The 25,361-nt window shown below is 45.8% G+C and overlaps 1 protein-coding gene across 2 annotated transcripts in view; it reads right to left on the bottom strand.

Moving 5' to 3' along the window:
- Positions 1 to 462: 462 nt before the first annotated feature.
- LOC139753776 (protein turtle homolog B-like) overlaps positions 463 to 25,361 on the bottom strand; it is a 120,434-nt gene continuing 95,535 nt past the window's right edge. The window contains exons 9-17 of one of the 2 annotated variants that reach the window (XR_011713762.1): positions 24,724 to 24,875; positions 22,487 to 22,628; positions 17,374 to 17,534; positions 16,683 to 16,821; positions 11,368 to 11,709; positions 9,581 to 9,696; positions 6,998 to 7,409; positions 4,695 to 5,858; positions 463 to 4,632 (exon numbers count right to left, since the gene is read on the bottom strand). Coding sequence is in view for 1 of the 2 variants with exons in the window: in XM_071670629.1 (XP_071526730.1) it covers positions 6,999 to 7,409; positions 9,581 to 9,696; positions 11,368 to 11,709; positions 16,683 to 16,821; positions 17,374 to 17,534; positions 22,487 to 22,628; positions 24,724 to 24,875 (1,463 nt within the window). In the remaining variant the exon portion in view is untranslated. Of the gene's footprint in view, positions 5,859 to 6,997; positions 7,410 to 9,580; positions 9,697 to 11,367; positions 11,710 to 16,682; positions 16,822 to 17,373; positions 17,535 to 22,486; positions 22,629 to 24,723; positions 24,876 to 25,361 lie in introns of both variants that reach the window. The other variant, XM_071670629.1, reaches the window with a different exon arrangement.

The raw sequence follows: 25,361 nt of genomic DNA, 5'->3' as shown, positions 1-25,361 counted from the left end.
AGGCCAATGCAGCAGTTGTTGGGTGGTGTGGGTCCGCGTCGGCTGTGATGGGCGGGGGAGAGTAATATCGCCATCAGCTCCGGCCTGTGGTCTCATGGTGAGCCCAGCGTCCCAGGTAGCTCTGCTACACAGAGGATCAGTATAGCACTGTGTTCATGTAGTCAATTCGTTCAAGTAGTGGAGGTGGTCTGAATCACAAAGTCTACTGGTGTTGCTTGCCTGTGGTGTGAGACTGTGTGGTCTCTGGGAAGAGAATGCTGATCCAGTGGCGCGCGTAGCTCCCACCACAAGTTCACTCTGTGTGTGTGTGTGTGTGTGTGTGTGTGTGTGTCAGTGTGTGTGTGTGTATGTGTGTGTTTTGAGGATGACTGTATACTTCATATACCTTATGTCCCTCATTTTTCTATATTTTTTCCCGTACTCATCTCTTGTTCAGTATTGAGGGCCAGTGATACCAAGACATATACTGAAATCTTTTATTCGTATATAAAAATACAATGAATACATTTACAAATAAGATTGGATGAATCGACAAAATTCACTAGTGAAGATCCCTTCAGCTTTCCACAACATAGCACACATGAGTAAATAGCAGTGATGCCCATGCTATGTTGCTGGCATACATGAATTTTCCTACATCGTATATAGAAAACTGTTCTCTTCTATAAAAAACACAGCAGTCCACTGATTATAATCTGCACTGATTTTAGTGTAAACAACAGAGTTTTCGCCAGTCCCTCGAACGATGGATTTCACGCCTGGTGACACCCTCGACCACTTGGGCCGCTAAAAGGCTATGGTAATATACGTACGTCCATCACAGAGGAAAGTGAGAAGTGTGTGCGGGTCGTGTAGTGGGGGTGTGTTCCACCCTCGCTGCCGCCCCGCAGCACAATGCTTGTATAACAAGCGTTAACACACTCTCAAAAGACAAGGAAACATTTCTATAATGTATGTACACAATATGCTCTTTGGTAGATGAACAGTCTTGGTGATGCATGACATTGTGGATGAGAAAATATAGGATTTTTCCTAAATGATCATAGTTAATTATATTGTTTGGATGATATCTCCTCTGGATCATGTGATACAAAATGTTTTGGAGCACAGATTTAGATTGAAATGTTTTTTAGAAAAACCTATTCCTGAAATGGGAAAAATCGAAACTCACTCACAGAATATAAACTTAATGGGTGACCTCGCATGTAATAAGCCGGTCATTAAATTAATCAACAGATCTATTCATACCTTGACTTTCACTGTGTTACAGTTGATGCTGATACCCATAAACACCTGAATAGCGTCTGCATTAATTGCGATATGATGCTTTCAATCTGTATCAAAATAATGATGATGAGATGATTCATACCCAAATAAAAGAGCGGACGAACAGGTCGTCTCCGACACACAGTGATCTGGCAACAGTTGAGAGTTGTCACATTGCTTGGTGAAGCAATATGACGTCAACATTCTTCCGCTTCTTATTAAAAAAAACATTGCTGGTGGTAACGTGGGTGTTTGCTGATCTTTTTGTTACATTTTGAGAATGATGGTTGACAGGATTGTGACCTAGGAGTAACAGGGGTCGCTCTGTATACACCACTGGAGGCCTGGTAGTTCATAGGATGTGACGTAGGGACGACAGATGTCGCTGTCTGCTCTTTGTTTACGCTTCACCAGGACATGTAATCCAGAGTCATACTCCCTGATGATTGCCCGCCTGAGGGGGACCAGTAGTTCACAGGATGTGATCGAGGAGTCTCGCTGTCTGACCATTCAACAGTGCTCGGAAACTGGTACCTCACTGGATCCAAGAGGCTTCCACGAGTCTTGCTATTGCCAAGACATGATAGAACACCATTATTGAATACCTGCGTTCGAGCGAAGTCTTCCAGAAGGTAGGAAAATCGAGCCACAACGTAAAAGAAGAGTAGAGGACACGTGAGCTCTTACGTGGCCGAGCTGGAGGAGTGCAAGGGCTTTCCTGAGTGCAGACATCTGACGGGAACAACTCACGAATGAATCTAAGAATCCTGATGATGCTGTAAACAGATGTTGAAGCTCAGGAGAGTCACGGTTGCTTGTGAAAGTAACCTTCAGGTGAGTGCAAGGGTAACGTGATCGAAAGGCTAAGGTTATTGCAAGGTTCAGGTGACGGGAAGGTTCTGGTCATCACAAGCTCCTGTTTACAGCGAGTTTCAGGTGAACGCAACGTTCAGATTTATTGCAAAGGGTTAGATATCACAAGGGGTGGTTCCAGTTGGTGCAGCATTCAAGTGTGGTTGGGTTCAGATAGCATCAAGGTTCAGCTGTGTGCGGGTTCCACATGAACCCAAGGTTCAGAAAATTGGCCGATTTTGCTAACTTTTAGGATTCTTTATTTAATCGCTCAGGTCTGATGAGCTCAACATAAAGTTCAAGGTTTTGATGGATGCACGTCAGCAATACATTGAAAAGTTCTTTCCACTGCAAGTTACTCACTCCAGTTAGCTGAGTGTTAGATGGAGGTGAGAGCAGGATTTTGATAAGCGAAGGTTTAATTAACAGCACTAATTAGACATATTCTATTTCAGGTTTCGTAGATGACGACAATTTTAGATATCACAATATCGCGCATTGCTTTTGGGAATAGAACAATATCTGTGATGATATCGACAAACCGTTATCATGGTGATATATCAGTCTTTACTGACTCTCACTAATTCTACGTTTTTTTTATCTTTTATGATGGATTAATTGACGACTTTTTTTCTTTCTTTTTAAACTTCCATTCAGCATATGCCTTTTTCGACGTATTCTCAAGAATGATTAATCGTAGTGTGATATCACAGAGGTACTGGTCTGTGTTAAGATATCCTCAATTCTGTTAGCAAAAGGATGTTTTAAACATAATTGTTCAGTGATGACCTCTGGACGTCTCAGAGACTAAAGTTAATGGACTGATACTTCACCGTCAGCAGTGAGATAATTGGTAAGTATATATGACATTTCAGCACCACAAGAGGTCGACTTTAAGAGTCTTTATCATAAGATGTCGAATTTAAGGGTCTGGCCTTCGGGTTCCACCAGAGGATTATAAGGGTCTGATCTCCCGGTGTTACCAGGTGTCGACTTAAGGGGTCTATAACATGTCGATATCATCAGTGGTCGACCATAAGGGTCAAATCTCTCAGTATCACCAGGGGTCGACTTTCAGGGTCTTGCCTCTCACTCTCACCAGGGGTCGACACGTTATATCCAGTGTTCGACGTCAGAATTCCAGCCTTTGGCTTTAGCTGGTAAAGGTTTCGTCTCTGCTTTCCTCTTAACAACTCAAGCAGTCGGGAGATTTAAGTGTGATCGTTACCCCAGTGATATTTAAGAGTCAGTTTCTTAACGTGTGACCGTAGCGATCAGGATGGTGATAAGCCTGGTCGTTCCCCGAGGTCTGAAAGGTAAATGGATTTCATGTCTCGGAGAGTTGTGGGGTGGGTAGGGGTAGAAGAGCCTCCATAGAGAACCTGAGGAGGCAGTGTGGAAGATGTCGCAGTTTGTGGGTCGGACCACCACTGGACCTGGTCCTCCACAGTTCCTGTATAGGTCGGGGGTTGGGGCCCTTGGGGACCACATGAGGATCTGGTCTTTTCTTATGACCTGAGGAACGTGTGAGGTCAGAGTTGGCCTCGGGGACAACCACTGAACTTGGTCTTGCCCATCACCACAGGAATGGTAGATGTACTTCCAAGACCCAGAGCACAGCACACCGCCCCTCCCGCAGCACCACTTTGTTAAAGGGGATCTCCACTGACTCTTTAATAATCGCTCGACAGAACTATGAAATTCACTCAAAAAAGAAAAATGGTTTTAGGAAAAATGAATTATTTTAGACAGACTTTGAATATTGAGCAACTGTAAGTGAAGTCCTGTGTGATTGCTGTGGAAAAAAAAAGTAAAAGATTGATTTTAAATCATTCGAGGAGGCTTTTGAGACTCGTTTAGGTGCAATGTGGCCAGCTGCTGCGCATTTCCCTTGACCTACATAAACGTAAGAAGGACAGAGTTACGCACTTCTGACGCAACGTAAGGGAGGGACCTCACGGATCAACGGACGCGTTGTCGTCCTTTGGTCACGTGCGGATCAAGGACGCGAGAGTCCCCTCCTTCGTTCGCAAGGGACGCTGGTTGACCTGTTAAGACCATACCGTGTGATCTGCCTAACGCACACGGCTCCTCTGTGGCTATTTTTCATCACAGAGACACCGGAGCTCCCCCACAGACGCGGTCGTAGTTATCCCCAGATGTGTGCACGCCTCCCCTCTCTGTGTCTCCTCTGTTTCACGTGCGGAGTCATCTTGATCGTGTGTAGGTCACAGATTTAGAGCATCCGCCTCAGTGAGAGAGAGAGAGAGAGAGAGAGAGAGAGAGAGAGAGAGAGAGAGAGAGAGAGAGAGAGAGAGACCCTTTCACTGATCCCTCATTAATGTCATGGTGATGTGCCACACGTGTATATGTTAAAGCCAGTGGTAGTGGACGTCTGTAGAACGCAGACGTTGTGGCCTCTGCCACAGTACAGGAACATTATCTGCACCAGTGGTCTGTGCCACGGTACAGGAACACTATCTGCACCAGTGATCTGTGTCACAGTACAGGAAACTATCTGCACCATTGGTCTCTGTCACAGTACAGGAACGCTGTTTGTGCTACAGTACAGGAACACTATCTGCACCAGTGATCTGTGCCACAGTACAGGAACGCCATCTGCACCAGTGGTCTGTGCCACAGTACAGGAACGCTTTTTGCACCAATGTTCTGTGCCACAGTACAGGAACGCCATCTGCACCATTGGTCTGTGCCACAGTACAGGAACGCCATCTGCACCCGTGGGATTATTTTGATTGCTTGTGCTCTCTCTGTGTTCATGACTTGCCCTTCGGCCTTTAGCATGTTTATGTTGTGGATTTACGACCGTCTTTTTCTCTCCTCCTCGCCCACACGTGGTTCTGTACCACCTCGCTGAGTGTGATGCAACACTTGCATGGGGTTCGGTCGAGATGTATGTGTTGCTCAGCCCTTTGGTTTCATCAACTCTGCTTCAGCTGTGTTTCATTATCCAGCTTTGGTCGGTATACCATTATCGCTGGGTGAAGCACCATCTGTGTAGAGTTAGTTGTGGGTGACGCACCACCTGTGCGTGTGAGAGCTTTGGGTAAAGCATCATCTGTGTTAGTGCTCCAACCCTTGCACCAGATGCGGAGATGAATCTGTTGTAGGTGATACGCCAGATATAGGTGGTGAGCCAGCTGTCATAATGTACCAGTCATATGGTTTACTAGATTTAGCGCACCATCTGTGATGATGCAACGAGGACTGAGTAATCCACCAGCTGTGTGTGTGTGTGTGTGTGTGTGTGTGTGTATGATTCACTAGATATGAATGATGATCCACCTGTATGAAATACACCAGTGGTGTATGATAGTCCAGCTGTGACTGGTGGACCGGCTGCGTATGATGCATGAGGATATCCCACCTTCAGCTGCTGCACCAACTGTGACATGCTCCAGCTGTAAATGATTTCCCCAGCTGTAAGAGATACACCGGCCGTGTTTAGTGCCTCAGCTGTGAATCATATACCACCTGTGAGCAACGCTCCAGCTGTGACTGATGCAGTGTTTGATGTTCCAGCTGTGAATGACGTACCAGCTGTGAGGGGCTGCCCCAGCTATATCTGATGCACCAGCTGTGAGCGATGCCCCCCACAGCTGTTGTTGACGTATCAGGGGTGAGCGATGCCCCAGCTGTGGGAGATGCACCAGCTGTGGTTGATCCGTCAAGGCCTCCACCACCTGCCGCTGCAGCTGACCCTTCGCTGGCTGTAAACGCTGAAGGAGAGAACAGTAAACAAGGTCATTAACTGTGCCTCCTGGAGAATGCTTCTCCACCCCAGTCACCGACTTACTGACTGTAGATGGTTAACTGTGTCATTCCAGCTGTGTGCTATTACCATCTGAGGTGGTAATATAGATCATGTATTCTCTGTGTGTAACATATCCTCTATCTGCTAACTCTATGACTCACAATTTCCTAACTATCTTTCTTAAAGACAAAAAGGAAATTGAATATGGAATCTATTTCTCGTACTATACAAAATATATATAAAACACATTTGAATGCCTGCTGGCCTGTAGTGTATGTCAATTATAAGGTAAAATTAAAAGAAATTTAGCCTCTTCAAGTATACACAATGTTTCCAGTAGAATTATACTATACACCTCCTGACTTTAGGTCAAGGAAAAAGCAACTTGACCTTAACAGACTGTAGGTCAGACGGCATAATGTTGACCATAGATCCAAACAGTGAACACTTAATAACATCACCAGAGAACACATCCCCCCATGTGGGTCGTGTGTGGGACGACTACAACCTTAGTCCTCCTGTTATGTGACTGCCAACCTAAGGGCGGGTCAGAGGTGAAGAGGTCTGGTGGAAGAGGGACGAGCCTGATGAAGATGAGGAGCTGCAGATAAAGCAGGAAGGAACCTTTGAACCACACAGAAAGCCTTGATAAGGAGCTTTTTGTGGGACACTAGGAACGTCAAACGGGAGATCTTACACAACACCTCGCTGAGGACTTCAGGCAGGGCAACGCTTATATAAGGCATCAGTAAGGGTCACACAAAGGACGAAAGACGGCGCCCTTAATACTAGGGGTCATAGTCAGGGGCCATATTTGCCAGAGGCCTCAAGGACCACAGTCAACACGTCAGAGTAACCCCCCCCCATGAAGGACCCCTCTTTGGGACCCCCATTGTGGCACTACACTTGAGACAGAAAATCTTTTTCGAGAGAATAACTCGCCTGTCATGAGGATACGTAGTCTTAGTGAAGGAGCCAATTCGTCGGACTCAAGGAGTAAATAGCCCATCTTGGGACCACAATGAAGGTTACAGATTCACAGGAGCTGCAAAAACCTACCAGGTCACAGGAGACATTAGTGTCACAGTGAGGGGTCACACTTACCCTAGACGGAGCTCTCCTTCTGGGTAGTTATGAGGGGCACGGCGGCTTCGTGGTCACACACGTAAGGGTCACGACGCAGGGAATGGCGGCGCGCTATGGTCCTGGTCGATGGTGTCCAGGTGGCTTGCTGCTGCTGCTGCTGCTGCTGCTGTTGCTGTTGTTGCTGGGCTGTCGGCGGGTGGGCGCTTTGCGTGGGCGTGTGGTGATGGAGGGCGTGTGTGGGCGTGCTGGTCGCCGTGGATGGCTGTGGGTAGACGTGGTGCTGGTGTGGGGGTGGGTATTGTGGTGGCTGGTGGTCCAGGGTGGCGTACACGACCCGCTGTGGTTGGTGGCAGTGTGGTGGTGTAGCGGCGGAGGGGTGAGCCAGGAGGAGCTCGGCGTACTGCACGCCGCTGCTGCCGCCACCACACCCCTGCAGGTCAGGTCAGGTCAGGTCAGGGTCACGCTATATAAAAACAGGTGACACATACGGGAGATAAACAGAAAGAGAACTTCGCAAGCAAACCTTACAGCACGCAGGAACACTGAGATAAGAGAGGAATGGTTGGTGGTTAAATGGTTGATTGGAATCTTGAGCCATTTGAAAGGTTCCTGAGGTATACTGTGTGTGTGTGTGTGTGTGTGTGTGTGTGTGTGTGTGTTGTGTATGTGTGTGTGTGACAGTCGAGAGCAACACTTCAACAATCTCCAGACACACGCAGAAGACAAGGTACTGTGATCAGTCTGCTTGTGATGGCCATGGGTTGTATGTATACAACAGTAGGTGCAGGAGAGAGATTGCTGGTCTCGGTAATTCAGTTGTCGGTAAGATTTTTGTACCATGAGTCGCTGAACTGAGGGAGACACGGTATAATCTGGCGGGGGGGTAAAAAAAAAATTGTATGTACCATCATGGACACCCAGGTCCTGGATCAACGGGACGAGTCGCCTCTTACATCATGAATTTATTTCTTTCCTTCAGGTCTCAAGACAGGTGCATCCGCTCCATCCCCCCAGCTTTTTTCCTTATCACCTTCCTTACTCACTCTCTCTCTCTCTCTCTCTCTCTCTCTCTCTCTCTCTCTCTCTCTCTCTCTCTCTCTCTCTCTCTCTATCTATCTATCTATCTATCTATCTATATATATATATATATATATATATATATATATATATATATATATATATATATATATATATATATATATATATATATCCCTCTCCCAGTACCGCTTCCATCTCCGGAGGCAATCGAAGAACCTCACTGTCCTCGTCTTAAGATCAGAGTCGAGTCCCACATCCTTGACTGCCATAATTCAACAGGTTTTGGAGTTCCCGGGAACGTCCATCGTGTAACCCCCCCCCCCTCCCCCCTCCCCCCGGCTGTTCCTTTCACAGCTAATTTTTTTTTTTTCTCCGGTTCTGTAAGGGTTAGAATCTCTCACACTACTAAGGTCTGACCACCATAAGGCGCGCCACATACCGAACAGTGTTGATAAAATATGCCTCTGTTGCTCCCGAACCCACTCCACACTGTGAGACATTAAAGCGTATAAAATGACAAGCCATTTTTTCTTCGGTGGGGTGGGGTTAAGGGGAGAGAGTCTCACTTGAGTCTGTAAAAGAATAAACTCGAAAACTTCATATAAACGACCCCTCGTCTTCGCCTACTGTGTGAGAACACATACTCCTTGATGCCAACTGTTACTTTATCAGGGACACTAGATAGCTGTTATTGCCTCGAGGAAATGGAGTGTATTATCTCACAGAACATCTTATCTTTAACGAGGCTCTTTGGTAAACAGAATGAATTCCCTCTAGTTAACCACTTTGTTTGTAAGGTATGATAGGATATCTGGAACTCAATTGTTTTCTTTCATTTGTATCAGATTAATTCGCGATTAGAATCAACAGTGTGTATGTCTGTGTCTGTGTGTTTTCGTTAATCCCCGAAACAGAAAAAGAATTAACAAGCTCTTCGCTCTGGTCTGTTGGCAGTGAGCTCTGTAAACACAATATGAGAGCTGTACCCAACCACTTCTATGTAAATGTCCCGCGTCTCATTAAAGCCAGGAACCTCTGTCCTGAAAGGAACTCCCTGTTCCATCCCATGTCCTCAGCTCCTTTACATCGTCGCTTCTGTTCCACCAGCCTCAACAATGTCTCTCAAAATCAGTCATTCACGCCTGCATCATGCACGGACGCTGGTCATGTTGGTCCACATTGCCTGGACTCGGGTGAGTGTGCATGAATGATTTGGTTCTAGGACCTTGTAGTGGTTGGAAGGGGAACGCTTCTTGTGCTCAGCACAACCTTAGGTGATGATGCTAATGAAAATTTCCCTGAGAGATCATGTATTGTGGGACCAGCCGAGTGAGGTGGGCCTCAGACGTAAGGAACGCCTCCGTCGAAGTGTGTTTCACACTGCATTCTGATCGCCTGTCTTGCTGGTATCGGGTCTGTGTGATGGCGGTGTGCGTGTTACAGAGAATAGCAACGATAGTGTATTTCTCTCTCTCTCTCTCTCTCTCTCTCTCTCTCTCTCTCTCTCTCTCTCTCTCTCTCTCTCTCTCTCTCTCTCTCTCTCTCTCTCTCTCTCTCTCTCACCTGATATTCGGCAGCGTGGGTGTAGAGGTGGGCCGCCCTGGGGAGTGTAGCGTAGGTAGCGGGCAGCGAGGCCGAGCTGATGGTGTTGACACCCTCAATGTGCCACGAGTCAGAATCTGTGGTGGTAGAGAAGGCACGGTTGGTGCTAGTGGTGGTGGTGGTGCTAGTGGTGGTGGTGGTGGTGGTGCTAGTGGTGGTGGTGCTAGTGGTAGTGGTGGTGGTGCTAGTGGTGGTGGTGGTGCTAGTGGTGGTGGTGGTGCTAGTGGTGGTGGTGCTAGTGGTGGTGGTGCTAGTGGTGGTGGTGCTAGTGGTAGTGGTGGTGGTGCTAGTGGTGGTGGTGCTAGTGGTGGTGCTAGTGGTGGTGGTGCTAGTGGTGGTGGTGGTGGTGGTGGTGCTAGTGGTGGTGGTGGTGGTGGTGCTAGTTGTGGTGCTAGTGGTGGTGGTGGTGCTAGTGGTGAAGATGACGATGGAGAGAAATCGTTTTGTTGGTGACTTTGATGTTGGTGGTGGAGAGGAACGTTTATTATCGGTTACTGTGTTGGTCTTGGTGGTGGTGGTGGTGGAGAGGATTGGTTGTTGGTTAAGTTGGTGGTGGTGGTGGTGGTGTTAGTGGATGGTGGTGGTAGTGGTGGTGGTGGTGGTGTTAGTGGATGGTGGTGGTAGTGGTGGTGGTGGTAGTGGTGGTGGTGGTGGTGGTGGTGGTAGTGGTGGTGGTGGTGGTGGTGGTAGTGGTGGTGGTGGTGGTAGTGGTGGTGGTGGTGGTAGTGGTGGTGGTGGTGGTGGTAGTGGTGGTGGTGGTGGTGGTGGTAGTGGTGGTGGTGGTGGTGTTAGTGGATGGTGGTGGTAGTGGTGGTGGTGGTGGTGTTAGTGGATGGTGGTGGTAGTGGTGGTGGTGGTGGTGGTGGTAGTGGTGGTGGTGGTGGTGGTAGTGGTGGTGGTGGTGGTGGTGGTAGTGGTGGTGGTGGTAGCATGGATGGAGATTTGCTGTTGGTTCCTGTGGTGGTGTAGGAGAAATCTGGTTGTTGACCGTTTCATAGTTGTGATGACCAGGATATCAGAAGGTGATACATACTAATTGATGATGAATTAAGAACTGATAATTATACTTCAGTTGTTATAATAAATAAAGCTTCAGTTATGTGTTAACTTGAATGATGCACGTGGCAGAGCAAAAGTTTGAGTGACGCAAGTACATATTACTTCTCTCTCTCTCTCTCTCTCTCTCTCTCTCTCTCTCTCTCTCTCTCTCTCTCTCTCTCTCTCTCTCTCTCTCTCTCTCTCTCTCTCTCTCTCTCTGTGGAAATTTATTCCAGAAAATAACCCAAACCGCGGGACAATTTACAGTGAAGTTTCACCTGATGATGTAGTTTAATGAGGCTTAATTGCAGAGGGAAAGTTTCCATGACAATTACTTCTAGTTTCAGTAAAAAAAAAAAAAAGAAAAAAGAAATAAACAAGTGTTATTCGCGTGGTAAAACTGGAAGACAGACCTGACCTCAAAATCTCGCTGGACTGGACCATAGTTCACCTAGCTAGTCTATGACATCATAAGCTGACGACTGTGGCACGTCGTCATCCAGAGGTCAACTGACTGTAGATGAAGTCCAGAGCTCATATGACTGGGATGTGACGTTACTTAGCACACTTGACTGGCATCTTACTTCAGAAACTCCACACCATTGGACGTCACCCTCCAATCAGAACCTTCGTATCTGATTGGAGGGTGACGTCAGGATTTGACCCATAGGTTGAGGTTAGATCCTGACCTGCGTGAGGAGTACGCTCACCTGACTGTGGTATGACATCCGGGTTCTTTTCGTCCGTGTCCCTCGGGGAGGAGGGTGGGGGCGGCAGGTCCTTGAGTGTGGTGGCCGACATGGCTGACGGAAGCACTACTGGTCCTCCAACATCCTCCTTGCACCCCACCACCGGCTCCCTCACGGCCACACGCCCGCACTCCCCCCTCCTGTGCTCCGGCCGGCGCTCGTACCGAAGCCTCACCACCACACAGATCACCACCAGCACCACCACCAGCCCGCCCACCACCCCAGTGACCAGGGCGATGATGGACTTGATGTTGGCGAGAGGGGACGAAGACATCCCATGTGTGGGAGGTGGCTTGACGGCCGCTGTGGGGGTGACGAAAACAAGACAGTGAGAGGAGGTTATGTGCCGTGCGGAGTGTGTAGCAAGGACGGATGACAGGAGACCTGATGATGTATGAGGAGGTTATCTGCTGGAGGACAGTAAATCATACCTTGAATCCCTAAACTTGTGTAGATGAAGACAGGATAGTGAATCAGAGGGTGTGAGGTGCCGGTGAGAGATGGAAGAGGTGAGAGGTTATGAGGTAGTAGGGTTAGTGGTAAGAGGACTCAAGAAAAAGGGAAAAGTTGGTGGTATACAGAAAGTCAGTTGTGGGTTGGTATCATGCAAAGGGGAAGAGTATGTGAGAGAATTGTTGTACAGGTGAGGCACAGATAGGTGATAATGAGGCACTTGTAATGACTCGTCAGGAAAGATGAGAGATAATGAGGCACGGGTGAGTGGTAATGAGGCACAAGCAGGTGATAAAATGTCACAAGGATTAGTGAGGGGAGATGAGAGGTAATGAGGCACAGGTGATGAGTATTGAGGAAGAGGTCAAGGGTAGTGGAATGCAAGTAAGTCATAATCAGACACAAGTGATGGGCAGTGAGGACAGATGAGAGATAACGAAGCATCGGTGAGGAAGTTATCAAGTTCGTAATGTTCGAAAGCAAGTATTTCGGCCTCACCAAGTGGGATGCGGGTCCACCTTCTCTCAGACATTTCGATAAGGTTCTCATCCTGAAAGGCTTTTAATTCACAACTTTGTGGACACATTTACCCACGTTCCTCTTAAGACTTACGAAGCATTTGCATTAAACTTCACGCCTGCTGGCGACTATCGGTAACTTCATGATTTTCATGTGATGAATTAATGTTACAGTGATGGTTCGTATGTGACTAACCTCACTAGGATTGCTTCTCATACTTATATATTAATTTCCTATGTGTAGTACCGGCTTTACGTACACATGTATGCATGCTTATGGACATGTACATAAAGTTCCCTGATCTATTCCTCACCGCTGATGATATATTTCTCAGTTTTACCTGACTACTCCTGTCCTGTGTCCCATTATGTCTCACTCGTACATCGCTACCTGTCGCCTGTGCTTCAGTGTGTCTTTATCTATGTCTCACTATCCTACACCTATACACTCTCACTACCCCTCGCCTCTGCCTCATCATCTGTGCCTCATCATCTCACACCTGTACCTCACCGCTCATCACCTGCGCTTCTATATCTCGCGTGTGTCTCATTTTATCTCATCTGTGCCTCATTAATTCCTTTCTTAAACCTCATTATCCCTCGCGGTGGTTCGCTGCCGCTCATCAAAGCCTCATTTCCCCTTAATACCGCCTCTTTCCTGATCCTCGCTACCTTCACCCAAGCAACTGTAATGTACGGCGTGGCCACACTGCTCCCTAGTGGCAAGGCCGTTCCGAGTGGCCACCGCCACTTAGATGTGAGTCCGTTCAGAGTGGCCCAACTTGGTGGCCATACGCTCCAGGGTGGCCACAGCCCCCTTAGAGGCAAGGGCTCCCGGAGTGGCTACCATCTGGCTGCGATGCCCTACGGGCTGGCGGCGGCCGATACGCAAGAGAGCGTCTGTGTGTGGAGGAAGGTAAAAGGGCACAGGTGAGGAGTGGTGAGAAACAGCTGAGGGACAGTGAGGAACAGTTGTACAGCTGTGCAACACAGCTGAGACACATGCCACTAAATGGTGAAATACAGAAACCTTCATGACGACATACTATTAACATGTCACATGAAAATTTGTCAAAACCTTTGCTCGTCCTCAGGTGCTGATGAGGCTCATGTGAATGTGCTTTTACAATGCAAATGAAACATGGGTATGTACGTCCCAAGAGTTGTAAACAAGTGTTTTATAAACGTGGTGAGTTTTTTCCCGTTTCTTAAGTCACAAGTGGCATGTAACGTGTCTCTCGTCTCTTAGACAGGTGTTACGTAACGTTTCTCCCGTCTCTCTTCTAGACGGCAAACGTCTCTACTGTCTCCCAGTCAGATGGTATATGTATAACGCGTTTAATGTCTCTTACCAGTCAGTGGGTGTGTTATGTCTCTCAATGAATATACATTAACGTGACAAGATCAGATAAATTTTTGTAGCGTAGCGAAGTAGAGCGACATATCCAGAATCAATTGATTATATTCACACTTTGAAGACGGACGTAATGAGGGGATGATAGATGGAAAATTGTCAAGGTGTAACTGGTCAGAATAAGTCAGGACACAGAACTGATATTCCTGTGTGGCATATTGCTGTACACAGAGCATGATACAAGCTGTAAAAGCCTTATGGTTATCAGCTTAGAAGAAAACCATTCCAATACGACCACCGGTGTAGGTGAGGAAAGCGACCCCTCACTTCCTTTGTCCACGTAACTATTTTTCGTCTCTGGTACTTTGTATCTCTTTCTTCCTCGCGTGGTTTCTCTTCAAATCATACTCCCAATAGAGGGAAATGGCATATTACCATATATCAAGAGTGTTCCAAGTGTTCCAGACCCAAGGAAAGGTTCGAGACGCCCTGGGCGTCTTCATCCCTGTGGGAATGAACCATCACGTCTGCTGGTGGGTGGGGAGAGGAAGGGAGGGAGGGATAGACACTGTTGGAGCTCAGTGGTAGGAGAGAAGGAGGAGGAGGAAGAAGAAAAAGAAAAATGAGGAGACTAGGATTAAGGTGTACTAGAAGAGAAGGAGAAGAATGACTGAAAGGATTAGTACTATAAAAGTAAGAACTTGGAACAGGAACAGAGGGATGGGTGATGAGAGAATGACGAGAAAGAAAAACAATATTGGGATAAGTTGATCAAGACGTCCATACCCTCCGCATCTGTCCACTTCACCGGTGCACAGAGCTGGTTCTGGGTAAGTGTTCCAGGACTATTGCTTTTCTGGACAAAAGATCCTGGATAATTGGCATTGGCAGCTGGATAAATACGAGTGTAAGGACACACGGTACCCTGGTGAGCACTGCTGGCCATCAGGGATGAACCTGTTCCACATCAAAACCAACAGTGTTACCTAGACCACTGAATATTAATTAGCTTCATGGATTCATGGCATTTTAATGACCAATCGACTGTAAAGGATGTAGTCTTTTCAGTCTAATGACCTGCCTCTCCCTCCCTCTCCCTTGCCCCCTATTCAGGCTTTATGCTTCCTCGACAACTTTTATTAGACAATTCTCCTTCTTTTCTCCGTATTTCTTTACCTCTTGAATCCTTATTTTGCATTTTTCCTTTAGGGCCTGTAATGAGGACTTTTGTACCTTACAGGGGCCTTTGACATGAGAGCTGTACCATTAGTGACGCCTGTATTGAAGACACGTGATATCTTAATGTAATGTGTGTCTATACCTTTCCTTTACTCACTCCTCTTGTGATATCAAAACTCCATTTTATACCGAAGAGGAAAAGCTGAAAAATAGGATGAAAGAACATTATATTACTGAGTTGAAGCCACACAGCGACTTTGGTGAGTTTTTCCTCTTTTCCTACGAGGTTTCAGTAACACCCAAGTCATATAGCGTAATGTTTTTCAGGTTTTCAGTATCATATACATGACGTTTTTCGATGTTAGTACTATCCAGATCGTGTGATCTGTGGTACGAACAAATTAAAGTGTAAAACCGCGTGTCTGTGGACTGTTCATGTCTGCAAGTGGCTAGAAATCAAGCGCGTTTGTTTAAACTGTTGATATCTGGATTTAAAGGGAAAAGTGAAGTAAGAGTAAATGTAATCAAATGATTTTTTCATACCGTTACCAGAGCATGAGCACTCGACATGATTATCCAAGATAGGGTTTTTAACTCCCTGTTCGCGTTACCGCAAGCTTTATCTGCGTAGGCCGAGACTGTCTCGTAATTTCATTATTTTTTGCAGTTAATTGGTCGACGGTTGAGAGAACGAAGCTACTCCTTGTTCCTTGCTGAATATTACAAAAGTAAAAGAAATTTACTGGGGGAAATCAACACAACTTTGCCCTATCTCAGCCATTTCTTTCATAGTGTCTTATTGATATCAACAACAAAAGCAAGTAATAATTGGGCCAAACCTCGAGCCATTATGTTTTTGGCAGGAAGCAGACTTTCACGTGTTGTGCGAGTCAGAGAGGAAGTGTTGCGTACGACTTTACAACCAGGGATGTTGTCTTTCAGTCTTATACCCGATTGGAAACTGTTGATGTACTGGGTTGCATTCCGCATCAGAGAGAGAGACGCACCAGCTGCCGGTAGAATCCTATCCAATCGATGGATTCCAAAGATGACGAGTCACAGTGGATCATGTTGATGTGCTCAGCTGTGACTTAGAGATTCTCCTTTGATTATGTAGAGATGAGCTGCTCTCTCGGGGAGACCTGTATTAGATAGTACGCCAGCAGGAGTATTATTGAAATTGATTTAATATGATGATGATGATGTGACATTTCTCCAAGCCACCAGCTGTGTCCCTTAGCCTTGAAGATGAGGCACCAGATGTGTAATGCCCAAGAACCCTTCAAGCATATGTTTTAGATATTATCTGCCTTCTGACCTGCCAGATGTGTGGTGCTCACCTCTCCTTCAGGTACAACCATCCCGTACCTCAGAAGTTAATGTGATACTTACCTGAATTTCAGCCAAGTGAGGGTGGCTTCTCGCAAACTCCTGTTCGTGGTAGTTACCAGGTCTTCTCAGTCATACATCCGTAAGGTTGACTCTCTGTCTACCAGGTGTGCGCATCTTACGTATGTTTCAGTCCGATGTGTGGAACATATTATGTTCCAAATTCACACGTATGACGACTCATCTTTGTTATGTACGCGTGTCCGTCAGGATTGTGTGTGGGTGAAGTGTCACTTTGATAATGGTGGATGATGGAACAGTTGTCGCTAAGCAGGAGTAATAGGCTGACCTGAAACTGACTGACCTGAGGATGGATGGACTCGGACCTGAATCACCCGCGGGTTGGACTGACCTGTACCTGACTGACCTGAGGTTGGACTGACCTGTGCGCCGCTCAGCCACGTCCTTGATGGTGTAGACCTGCAGGGAAACCATCTCGCCCCGTCCTTTCTCGTTCGTGGAGTAGACCACGCCCATCAAGGCCAGACCAGGGGATAGCCCCGGCACCGTGAAGGTCGGGACCTGAAACACGTACTCTGTAATGCACCCACGTGCACACGGATATCCCCGAGGCACAGCCCTTAAACCCAGCCCTGAAACCCAGCCCTGAGACCCAGCCCTGATGCCTTTCCCTGAGTAGGGCTGTGGTTATTAACTTCGTACCAAAAGCGATATGTTATATCAAATTACTAATGTGTTTCCTGTCACTCACTTGACACATATCAGCCTCTGTATTGGGTGGGCCGCTGGGACTGCCTCATTACCTAACTTGAATAATTATATAAGGAAACAAATCATGCACTTAAAATGCTATCAGAAATGTCGTTCTGGTGAAAACTATCATCTTAGCTCTTCTGTTTCATCGATAAATAGATATATATATATATATATATATATTTTTTTTTTTCCCTTTCGCTTCCCCCAAGTTTCTGACAACATTCTGGGAAGAAAGTTTGTTGAAACTGATTATGTATTGACAACAGTATCTTGCACACACACACACACACGCACACACACACACACACACACACACACACACACACACACACACACACACACACACACGTGACCCACCTTGTTGGTAACGTTGGCCAGGAGACGGTTGGAGTGAGGTTCGTACAGTTCGAGGATGAAGGTCTGCGGCAGACCACCATCGAACCCCGCCACGCACCGCACGTTCACCACCGTCACGGACAAGTTGTACACCGAACAGTTGTGCACGGGGTCAGGCCGACCTGGTGGTGTGGGTGGGGGAGAGAGAGAGAGCAACCACGTGATAAGTAATGACATGTTGCATACCAGTTGTCCACGGGGTCTGACTGACCTTTGTAGTGGGCTAAAGTCGTTGAAGGTTAACGACCATTATCGTGGTGTGGGTGATGCTGGCGGTGCAGAAGGGAACAGGATGAGGATCGTTAGGAAGATGAAGTCAGACCAGTGGATGTTGATGATATCAGAGACATGTAGAAATCGGTGTGTGTGTGTGTGTGTGTGTGTGTGTGTGTGTGTTTGTGTGTGTATGTGCGTGTGTGTGTGTGTGTGTGTGTGTGTGTGTGTGTGTGTTTGTGTGTGTGTATGTGCGTGTGTGTGTGTGTGTGTGTGTGTGTGTGTTTGTGTGTGTGTGTGTGAACACATAGCCCGGTTTGTAGTTCAGTGCCTCTTCCTGGTCCCCTTTCCTGTATCCAGGCATGAAGTTTGCCTCCACTCCATTGGTTCTCTCTCTCTCTCTCTCTCTCTCTCTCTCTCTCTATCTCTATCTCTCTCTCTCTCTCTCTCTCTCTCTCTCTCTCTCTCTCTCTCTCTCTCTCTCTCTCTCTCTCTCTATCTCTCTCTCTCTCTCTCTCTCTCTCTCTCTCTCTCTCTCTCTCTCTCTCTCTCTCTCTCTCTCTCTCTCTCTCTCTCTCACATTGATTCAGGATGAGCACACTTCGTTGCTTTAGAAACATCAACAGTCGATAAATGTTAATCATTCATGGTGTGACAGGGCGAGAGTTAACTCAGACATTACATCATTGATGAACTGCTCTGAAAAGGTGATTAAAGTGCAACAGAACACAGAGCAGAGCTCTTGTTAGGAACATCAGCAAATGACATGTGAGGAGAGAAGGTGATTTACCCTCCTGCATTATAAATGGAGTTAAGATAATGAGAGACAAGGAACCAGTGGTGTGTGACGATGCTGCCTGTGGCGTATCCCTCAGACATGTTGCACAGGGAGGGAAGCTTGGCATCTCATCGGATGTAACCTCTACATCTCAGACAGATATATTGGTATAGTGATATATGATATATTGCCGGGTCACAACACGCTCAGAGCATGTGGTATCTTTCAACATTACTTCTGTAACACTCGCTCTAAGGGAGGTGATGTCAGGTGACAACACACCAAGTTATGATACGAGAAATACCAATGAAGTAGAAACAAGACAGTGATTCATGGGCTCTGACTTAAACCAGATGAATAGCAGTTAAATGCTGGCGAGGGTGAAGCGAGGAGATGGAAACAGAGGGACAGCTTTAAGCTGGTGTTTATAATGATCAGAGAACATTCCTGGCTATAATGTTCTTCTGGGGTTCATATAATGTTATTCTGGGGTTCATATAATGTTATTCTGGGGTTCATATAATGTTATTCTTGGGTTCATATAATGTTATTCTGGGGTTCATATAATGTTATTCTGGGGTTCATATAATGTTATTCTGGGGTTAATATAATGTTATTCTGGGGTTCATATAATGTTATTCTGGGGTTCATATAATGTTATTCTGGGGTTCATATAATGTTATTCTGGGGTTCATATAATGTTCTTCTGGGGTTCATATAATGTTATTCTGGGGTTCATATAATGTTATTCTGGGGTTCATATAATGTTATTCTGGGGTTCATATAATGTTATTCTGGGGTTCATATAATGTTATTCTGGGGTTCATATAATGTTATTCTGGGGTTCATATAATGTTCTTCTGGGGTTCATATAATGTTATTCTGGGGTTCATATAATGTTATTCTGGGGTTCATATAATGTTATTCTGGGGTTCATATAATGTTATTCTGGGGTTCATATAATGTTCAAGATAGTCTCTTGTTGTCACATAATTCCCAGGTTTTGTATCCAGTAACAAATACACGATGACATTTTGGTTTTGGGAACTGGATGAAAGATGGACTCTCAGGATTGGCATTTTGATTACGAGCATACCATCAGAGAGAGAAGGTAGGGACTGATAGAATCAGCTCTGATATCAAAGATATAATGACTCGTACATGATGTTAACCTATCTAATGGTCCAGCTCTGCAGAAAATAATGGGTTTCAGGAAATGCATTGTGAATGGTACATAGAGGGAGCTCTTTGACCCCACATGAGTATCATTAAGAGCTACAGTGTGTAGTTAAGATTAAGATAATGCCTGTCTGTACCCATGCAAGTATAGGTCAGAAATGACCAGAAAAAGGGGGAAAAAAAGTTACATAGGTGCTGGAACATGATCAGGAATTAAGTGGCAGAAGAGGAGAAAAATGTATCTTTGGAGAGAGAGAGAGAGAGAGAGAGAGAGAGAGAGAGAGAGAGAGAGAGAGAGAGAGAGAGAGAGAGAGAGAGAGAGAGAGAGAGAGTTTAAGGGTTGAGAGAATGAGAGTTCATCATATACAGCGGGAGGAGAGACCCAACACCCTGTGAGCAAGTAGACAACAGATTTATCCGTATAAATTTAACACTTTGCGAAATTCCTGGTAAATTTTTGTCAAAAACTTTAGCATGACAGAAAAAATGTTTTTTTGGCCCCTTTGTTTATAATTTTTCGAGAGGAAATGCAGTGAAAATGCTAATGTCTAAATAAATGTGCATTGCGATGTAATAATACTTTTTGTTATATATATATATATATATATATATATATATATATATATATATATATATATATATATATATATATATATATATATATATATATATATATATATATTATATTGTGTCACGACTTTTGAAGAATTGATTCCTTTGTTGAACGACCTCAGAGCAGAGGAGAAAAATGCTCCGTTTGGTACATTGGATGAGCTTTGTTCAGTTGTCGTCTGTTGCTGTGTTCTGGAGAGTCTGTTGCTCGGGGTCTGGAGGTGCTCCCGGACTCCACCTATACAAGTGGTAACACCTCCAGCCGGAGGTCACCCTCGACGAGGCTGTATCGTCATCAGCGGACGAGCTGTGAGGGATAAGCCGCCGTCGAGGACTTCTCCGCTCTTGTTACAGGAACCCACCTTACCTTGCTCCAACGTGAAGCGCAACCTCGAGGCTCCACAAGACCCATTAGAGAGGTCTTGGGGTTCACATTACTTAACTGTAGAATCTTGATGGCTGCTTCAACCTCCAGTGTGCATAACCAGATGAACTCCTGCACATAGTGGCCGTGAGTATTGCTCTCTGATCGTGTGGTGTGTGTATACACTTGTTCTGTGGTATGTGTAGTGGGTTGGTTATTTTTTAAGTGTATTTCTTGGAGAGTCTCTTGTTTTGTAGTGTTGCCTGGAGACTCAGTTGTCTTGCTGTGTGTTGTCTGGAGACTCAGTTGTCTTGCTGTGTGTTGTCTGGAGACTCAGTTGTCTTGCTCTGTGTTGTCTGGAGACTCAGTTGTCTTGCTGTGTGTTGTCTGGAGACTTAGATTCCTTTTGTGGTGAGTTTGATATTTTCTTGTGTACTGTGTTCATAGTCTATTGTTTCGAGAAGTCTTGTGTGTGGAGAGTCTATTGTTTTTCTGATATTAAGTGTGTGTGGTTTGTTTTTGTTGTTTACTTGTGAGTTGTGTGGATAGTCTCCTGTTCTCGAGAATGTTGTGGGTCGTCTCTTATTTTGTAGTGTGTCTGGATAGTCTTTTGCTTCGTAGTATATATGGATAGCTTGTTTACACTGTGTTGTATGGCTATCTTGTTTACACTGTGTTGTATGGATATCTTGTTTACACCGTGTTGTATGGATAGCTTGTTTACACTGTGTTGTATGGATATCTTGTTTACACTGTGTTGTATGGATAGCTTGTTTACACTGTGTTGTATGGATATCTTGTTTACACTGTGTTGTATGGATAGCTTGTTTACATTGTGTTGTATGGATAGCTTGTTTACATTGTTGTATGGATAGCTTGTTTACACTGTTGTATGGAGAGCTTGTTTACATTGTTGTATGGATAGCTTGTTTACCCTGTTGTATTTAGAGCTTGTTTGCATTGTTGTATGGATAGCTTGTTTACACTGTTGTATGGAGAGCTTGTTTACATTGTTGTATGGATAGCTTGTTTACACTGTTGTATGGATAGCTTGTTTACACTGTTGTATGGATAGCTTGTTTACACCGTTGTATGGAGAGCTTGTTTACACTGTGTTGTATGGATAGCTTGTTTACACTGTTGTATGGATAGCTTGTTTACACCGTTGTATGGAGAGCTTGTTTACACTGTGTTGTATGGATAGCTTGTTTACACTGTTGTATGGATAGCTTGTTTACACTGTTGTATGGAGAGCTTGTTTACACTGTGTTGTATGGATAGCTTGTTTGTGTCGTGCTTTAGAGATATCTTGCTATGTATACCGTGAATGATCTCTTGTTTGGCAGAGTGTGGTTTAGATCAGCTGTTGTCTTGTAGGGCATGACGTAGTACTGTATATGGATCGATGTTTTGTCCTGTGTTCTGTGTTGAATCTGTATGTTTTATTTTTGTGCTGGAGAATTACGGTGTTGCCTCGATCGTCTGTTATTTGGGAGTATGTTTTTTGATAGTTTTATTTGTTTTGCTGTTTGCCGCTATGTTTTTTTTTTTCTAGTGTTCCTCATGCACAGTCACCTGTGTTGTCGTTTGTTGTGTTGCTATTTTATTGTTTTGAAATGTCTGGCGTGGATGCGCTGTCGTATCTGTTGTGTTACGTGCATAATATTTTGTTCTATGCGTTGTGTGGATGGTCTGTTGTGTTGTACTGTGTGATACGAACAATGTAAGAACAGTAGCAAGGTAGTGTGACACCAGTAGCATGGCAGTGTGAGGATAGTAACATTACAGTGTGAGGATAGTAGCATGGCAGTGTGAGGATAGTAACATTACAGTGTGAGGATAGTAACATGACAGTGTGGGGGTAGTAACATGACAGTGTGAGGACCAGTAACATGACAGTGTGAGGACAGTGTTGAGGCCCCACTCACCTGCAGGGAAGACGTGGAAGACGCAGGGGTGGCGCTGTGTGCCGACGGCGTTCGTGCCCCAGCAGAGGAGCGTTCCATAGTCCAGCTCGGTGTTCGGGGTGTAGCTCACTGTGGACTGGGAGCCAGCCACCAGGATGTGGTTCTGTGTGCCACACAATGAAGCAAGGTCAGTCATTCCGTAGGATCACTCATGGCTTGTATATGACCTTTGACCGAAGGTCATAGCTCATTCACCTTAACCCTAAACCGAGGGTCACCGCTGGCTTAACATGACCTCTTCCCTAGGAGCACTCTAGGCTCACGGATGACCCTATACAGGTCACCACTGGCTCAACATGACTTTGTGTCCTAGGGGTCACACCTGAATCCCTAGTGACCTGTGACCTACCATATACCATACATAGGGATGTCTTTCGTGGATCGCTCCACTACAGGCTGTGGCTCTAAGGTGAGTGACACTGTACAGTGTAGCGTAATGCGTATATATGGTCACAAACGATCCCTTCCTTATCTCAAGAAACCCGCCAAAGATAACCCAAGCAGGGTGATCACCTCTGCCTTTGTTACATCCGGTATCTCACCAGGATGCGCCTCCTACCACATCCTGCGCCACATCACCAAATATACTGGGGACAAGAACGTCTTGGATCACAAGCAAGTGATGGAGTAGAGTACGCAAGGGTTTGTGTGTGTGTGTGTGTGTGTGTGTGTGACATCCCTGGAGGACAGAGGCGTTGTGATGGCTGGCTTTTCACGTGGGCGGAGCGATAAGGGTAAAACCGAAGACTAGGGCAGGATTGTCAATAAAAGCCTTATCATTCTTTATCACCAGACCACAGTGTGGCTCCCTGTGGCTAATGATTGCCACCGAAGATTAGGATATCCTCCTGCTTAATAGAGAGAGAGAGAGAGAGAGAGAGAGAGAGAGAGAGAGAGAGAGAGAGAGAGAGAGAGAGAGAGAGAGAGAGAGAGAGAGAGAGAGCAAGGAGAGTGTTAAAGCTACTCTCACTCCAATTTGTTGCTAGACAATTTCCTTCGAACGTTGACCATTGTTTATGTAGGCTGTCTGCCTGGTGGTCTGTAACATTTAAAAGGATTTTGAACCGACCGAGGCACTGCACCTCTTTGGGAGATAAGAGTGCTATCCCCCCAGACTACGTGAGACGCCACTGTGATGTGGGGCGGATGACAGCCAGTTGATCTCCGTCAACGAGGAACTTCAGCCTCTGTAGCCAAGGCAAACGACAACAGCAGTAGTTAGAGAGTAACAACTCTGATGAGGTCAAACAAGGACCCAAACTTTCAAAGGCTTGGATGGGTACGATAGGATTTCTGGTGCCATTTAGCTGAAGAGCGGAGCAGGCTGAGGAGCCAAAGTTTATCAAACAGTCATATATATATATCTATATCTATATATATATATATATATATATATATATATATATATATATATATATATATATATATATATATATATATGTGTGTGTGTGTGTGTGTGTGTGTGTAGCGTTGATTTGTCGAAAACAGTAATAACACTACAACACTGTTTTCAGTGCAGAAAAGTTGCACTTTGTCTTGACTCATATGTGTGAGTCTGTGAGTAGACAACGGGTGAGTAACCGGGAACTTCTGGATCATGGTACGAACCTTGGACGTACAGACCACATGACCTGGTCAGAGCAGACGTGGGGAAGGTACAGGAACAGTCCAGCTGTCGAAGTTATATGTTACTGACGCTAGTGAAAGAAAACAGTGGTACATGGGAACAGCTGAGTGGCTCAGGGGTGCTGGAAAAAGGAACATTCATCTCAGTGGACCAGCCTATATCCTGGGTACTAGAGGAAATGCCAAATGGTCTTGGAGAAGATGTGAACATCACATAAACACCCTAGTGATCCAAGCTTGTCAATAGGTAATGGTGGCACAGCTGTCTGTAGACCAGACCAGACCATGGAACCTGGAGGAACAGTTCGATGGGTCCAGGCCAGTTCAGGGACACTATAGGAGGAGCTAAGTGGTTCAGGGACACTTGAGGAAGAGCTATGTGGTTCAGGAACGCTATAGGAGGAGCTAAGTGGATTGGGTCAACCTGTGAACACTAAGGAAGGACCCCGGTTGCGTAACACGGCCAAGTTAAGGACACTGGAGAGGAATCCAGCGAACTTGACCAGGTTAGGAACACTTGGGTAAAGCTTAGGCAGTCTAATGGCCAGGGTAATGCAAGGTACACTACCTACCTGAGGTATGTCGACACTCTCGCCGCTGTTGTTGAAGGTCCACTTGAAGCTCAGAGGCTTCGGGTGGGCGTCCAGTTTACACGGGATGTTGACCTGCTCGTACTTGGCGGCGCCGTGGTACATCATCTGGCCAATGCGACACACGGGCGCGTCTGTCGAGCCGGAGAGAGAGAGAGAGACAGACGTCAGGGGTTGCCACACTGGTCGGCACAGAATCATCGGTTGCATGACACGTCTCTACGTGTGTGTATATATACATATTTGGGTAAACATCAGAGGCCAGTGAAGAGCTGGACAACAGTGGCAGCCAGGCAACTATATATATATATATATATATATATATATATATATATATATATATATATATATATATAGAGAGAGAGAGAGAGAGAGAGAGAGAGAGAGAGAGAGAGAGAGAGAGAGAGAGAGAGAGAGAGAGTTGCCGTTCCCGTCTAGTTTTCCCTCTGGTATCTGCTATTTGTACCCCGGGACCACCGCTCTGTTGCCTCCCAGGATCTTGTCCTCCTCACCCAGAGGCCACTCTGCCTTCCCATCCTCTCATTAGCCCGAAATCCTCACGAGGTTTTCTCCCATTATTATCTTCCTCTTGATACTCCTTCCTTGATGTGAATATGTGA

Source organism: Panulirus ornatus, chromosome 15, assembly GCF_036320965.1.
Source record: "Panulirus ornatus isolate Po-2019 chromosome 15, ASM3632096v1, whole genome shotgun sequence".
NCBI lineage: Eukaryota > Metazoa > Arthropoda > Malacostraca > Decapoda > Palinuridae > Panulirus > Panulirus ornatus.
The sequence above is the reverse complement of the archived record's forward strand: the minus strand, read 5'-3'. Positions and strand labels throughout refer to the sequence as shown.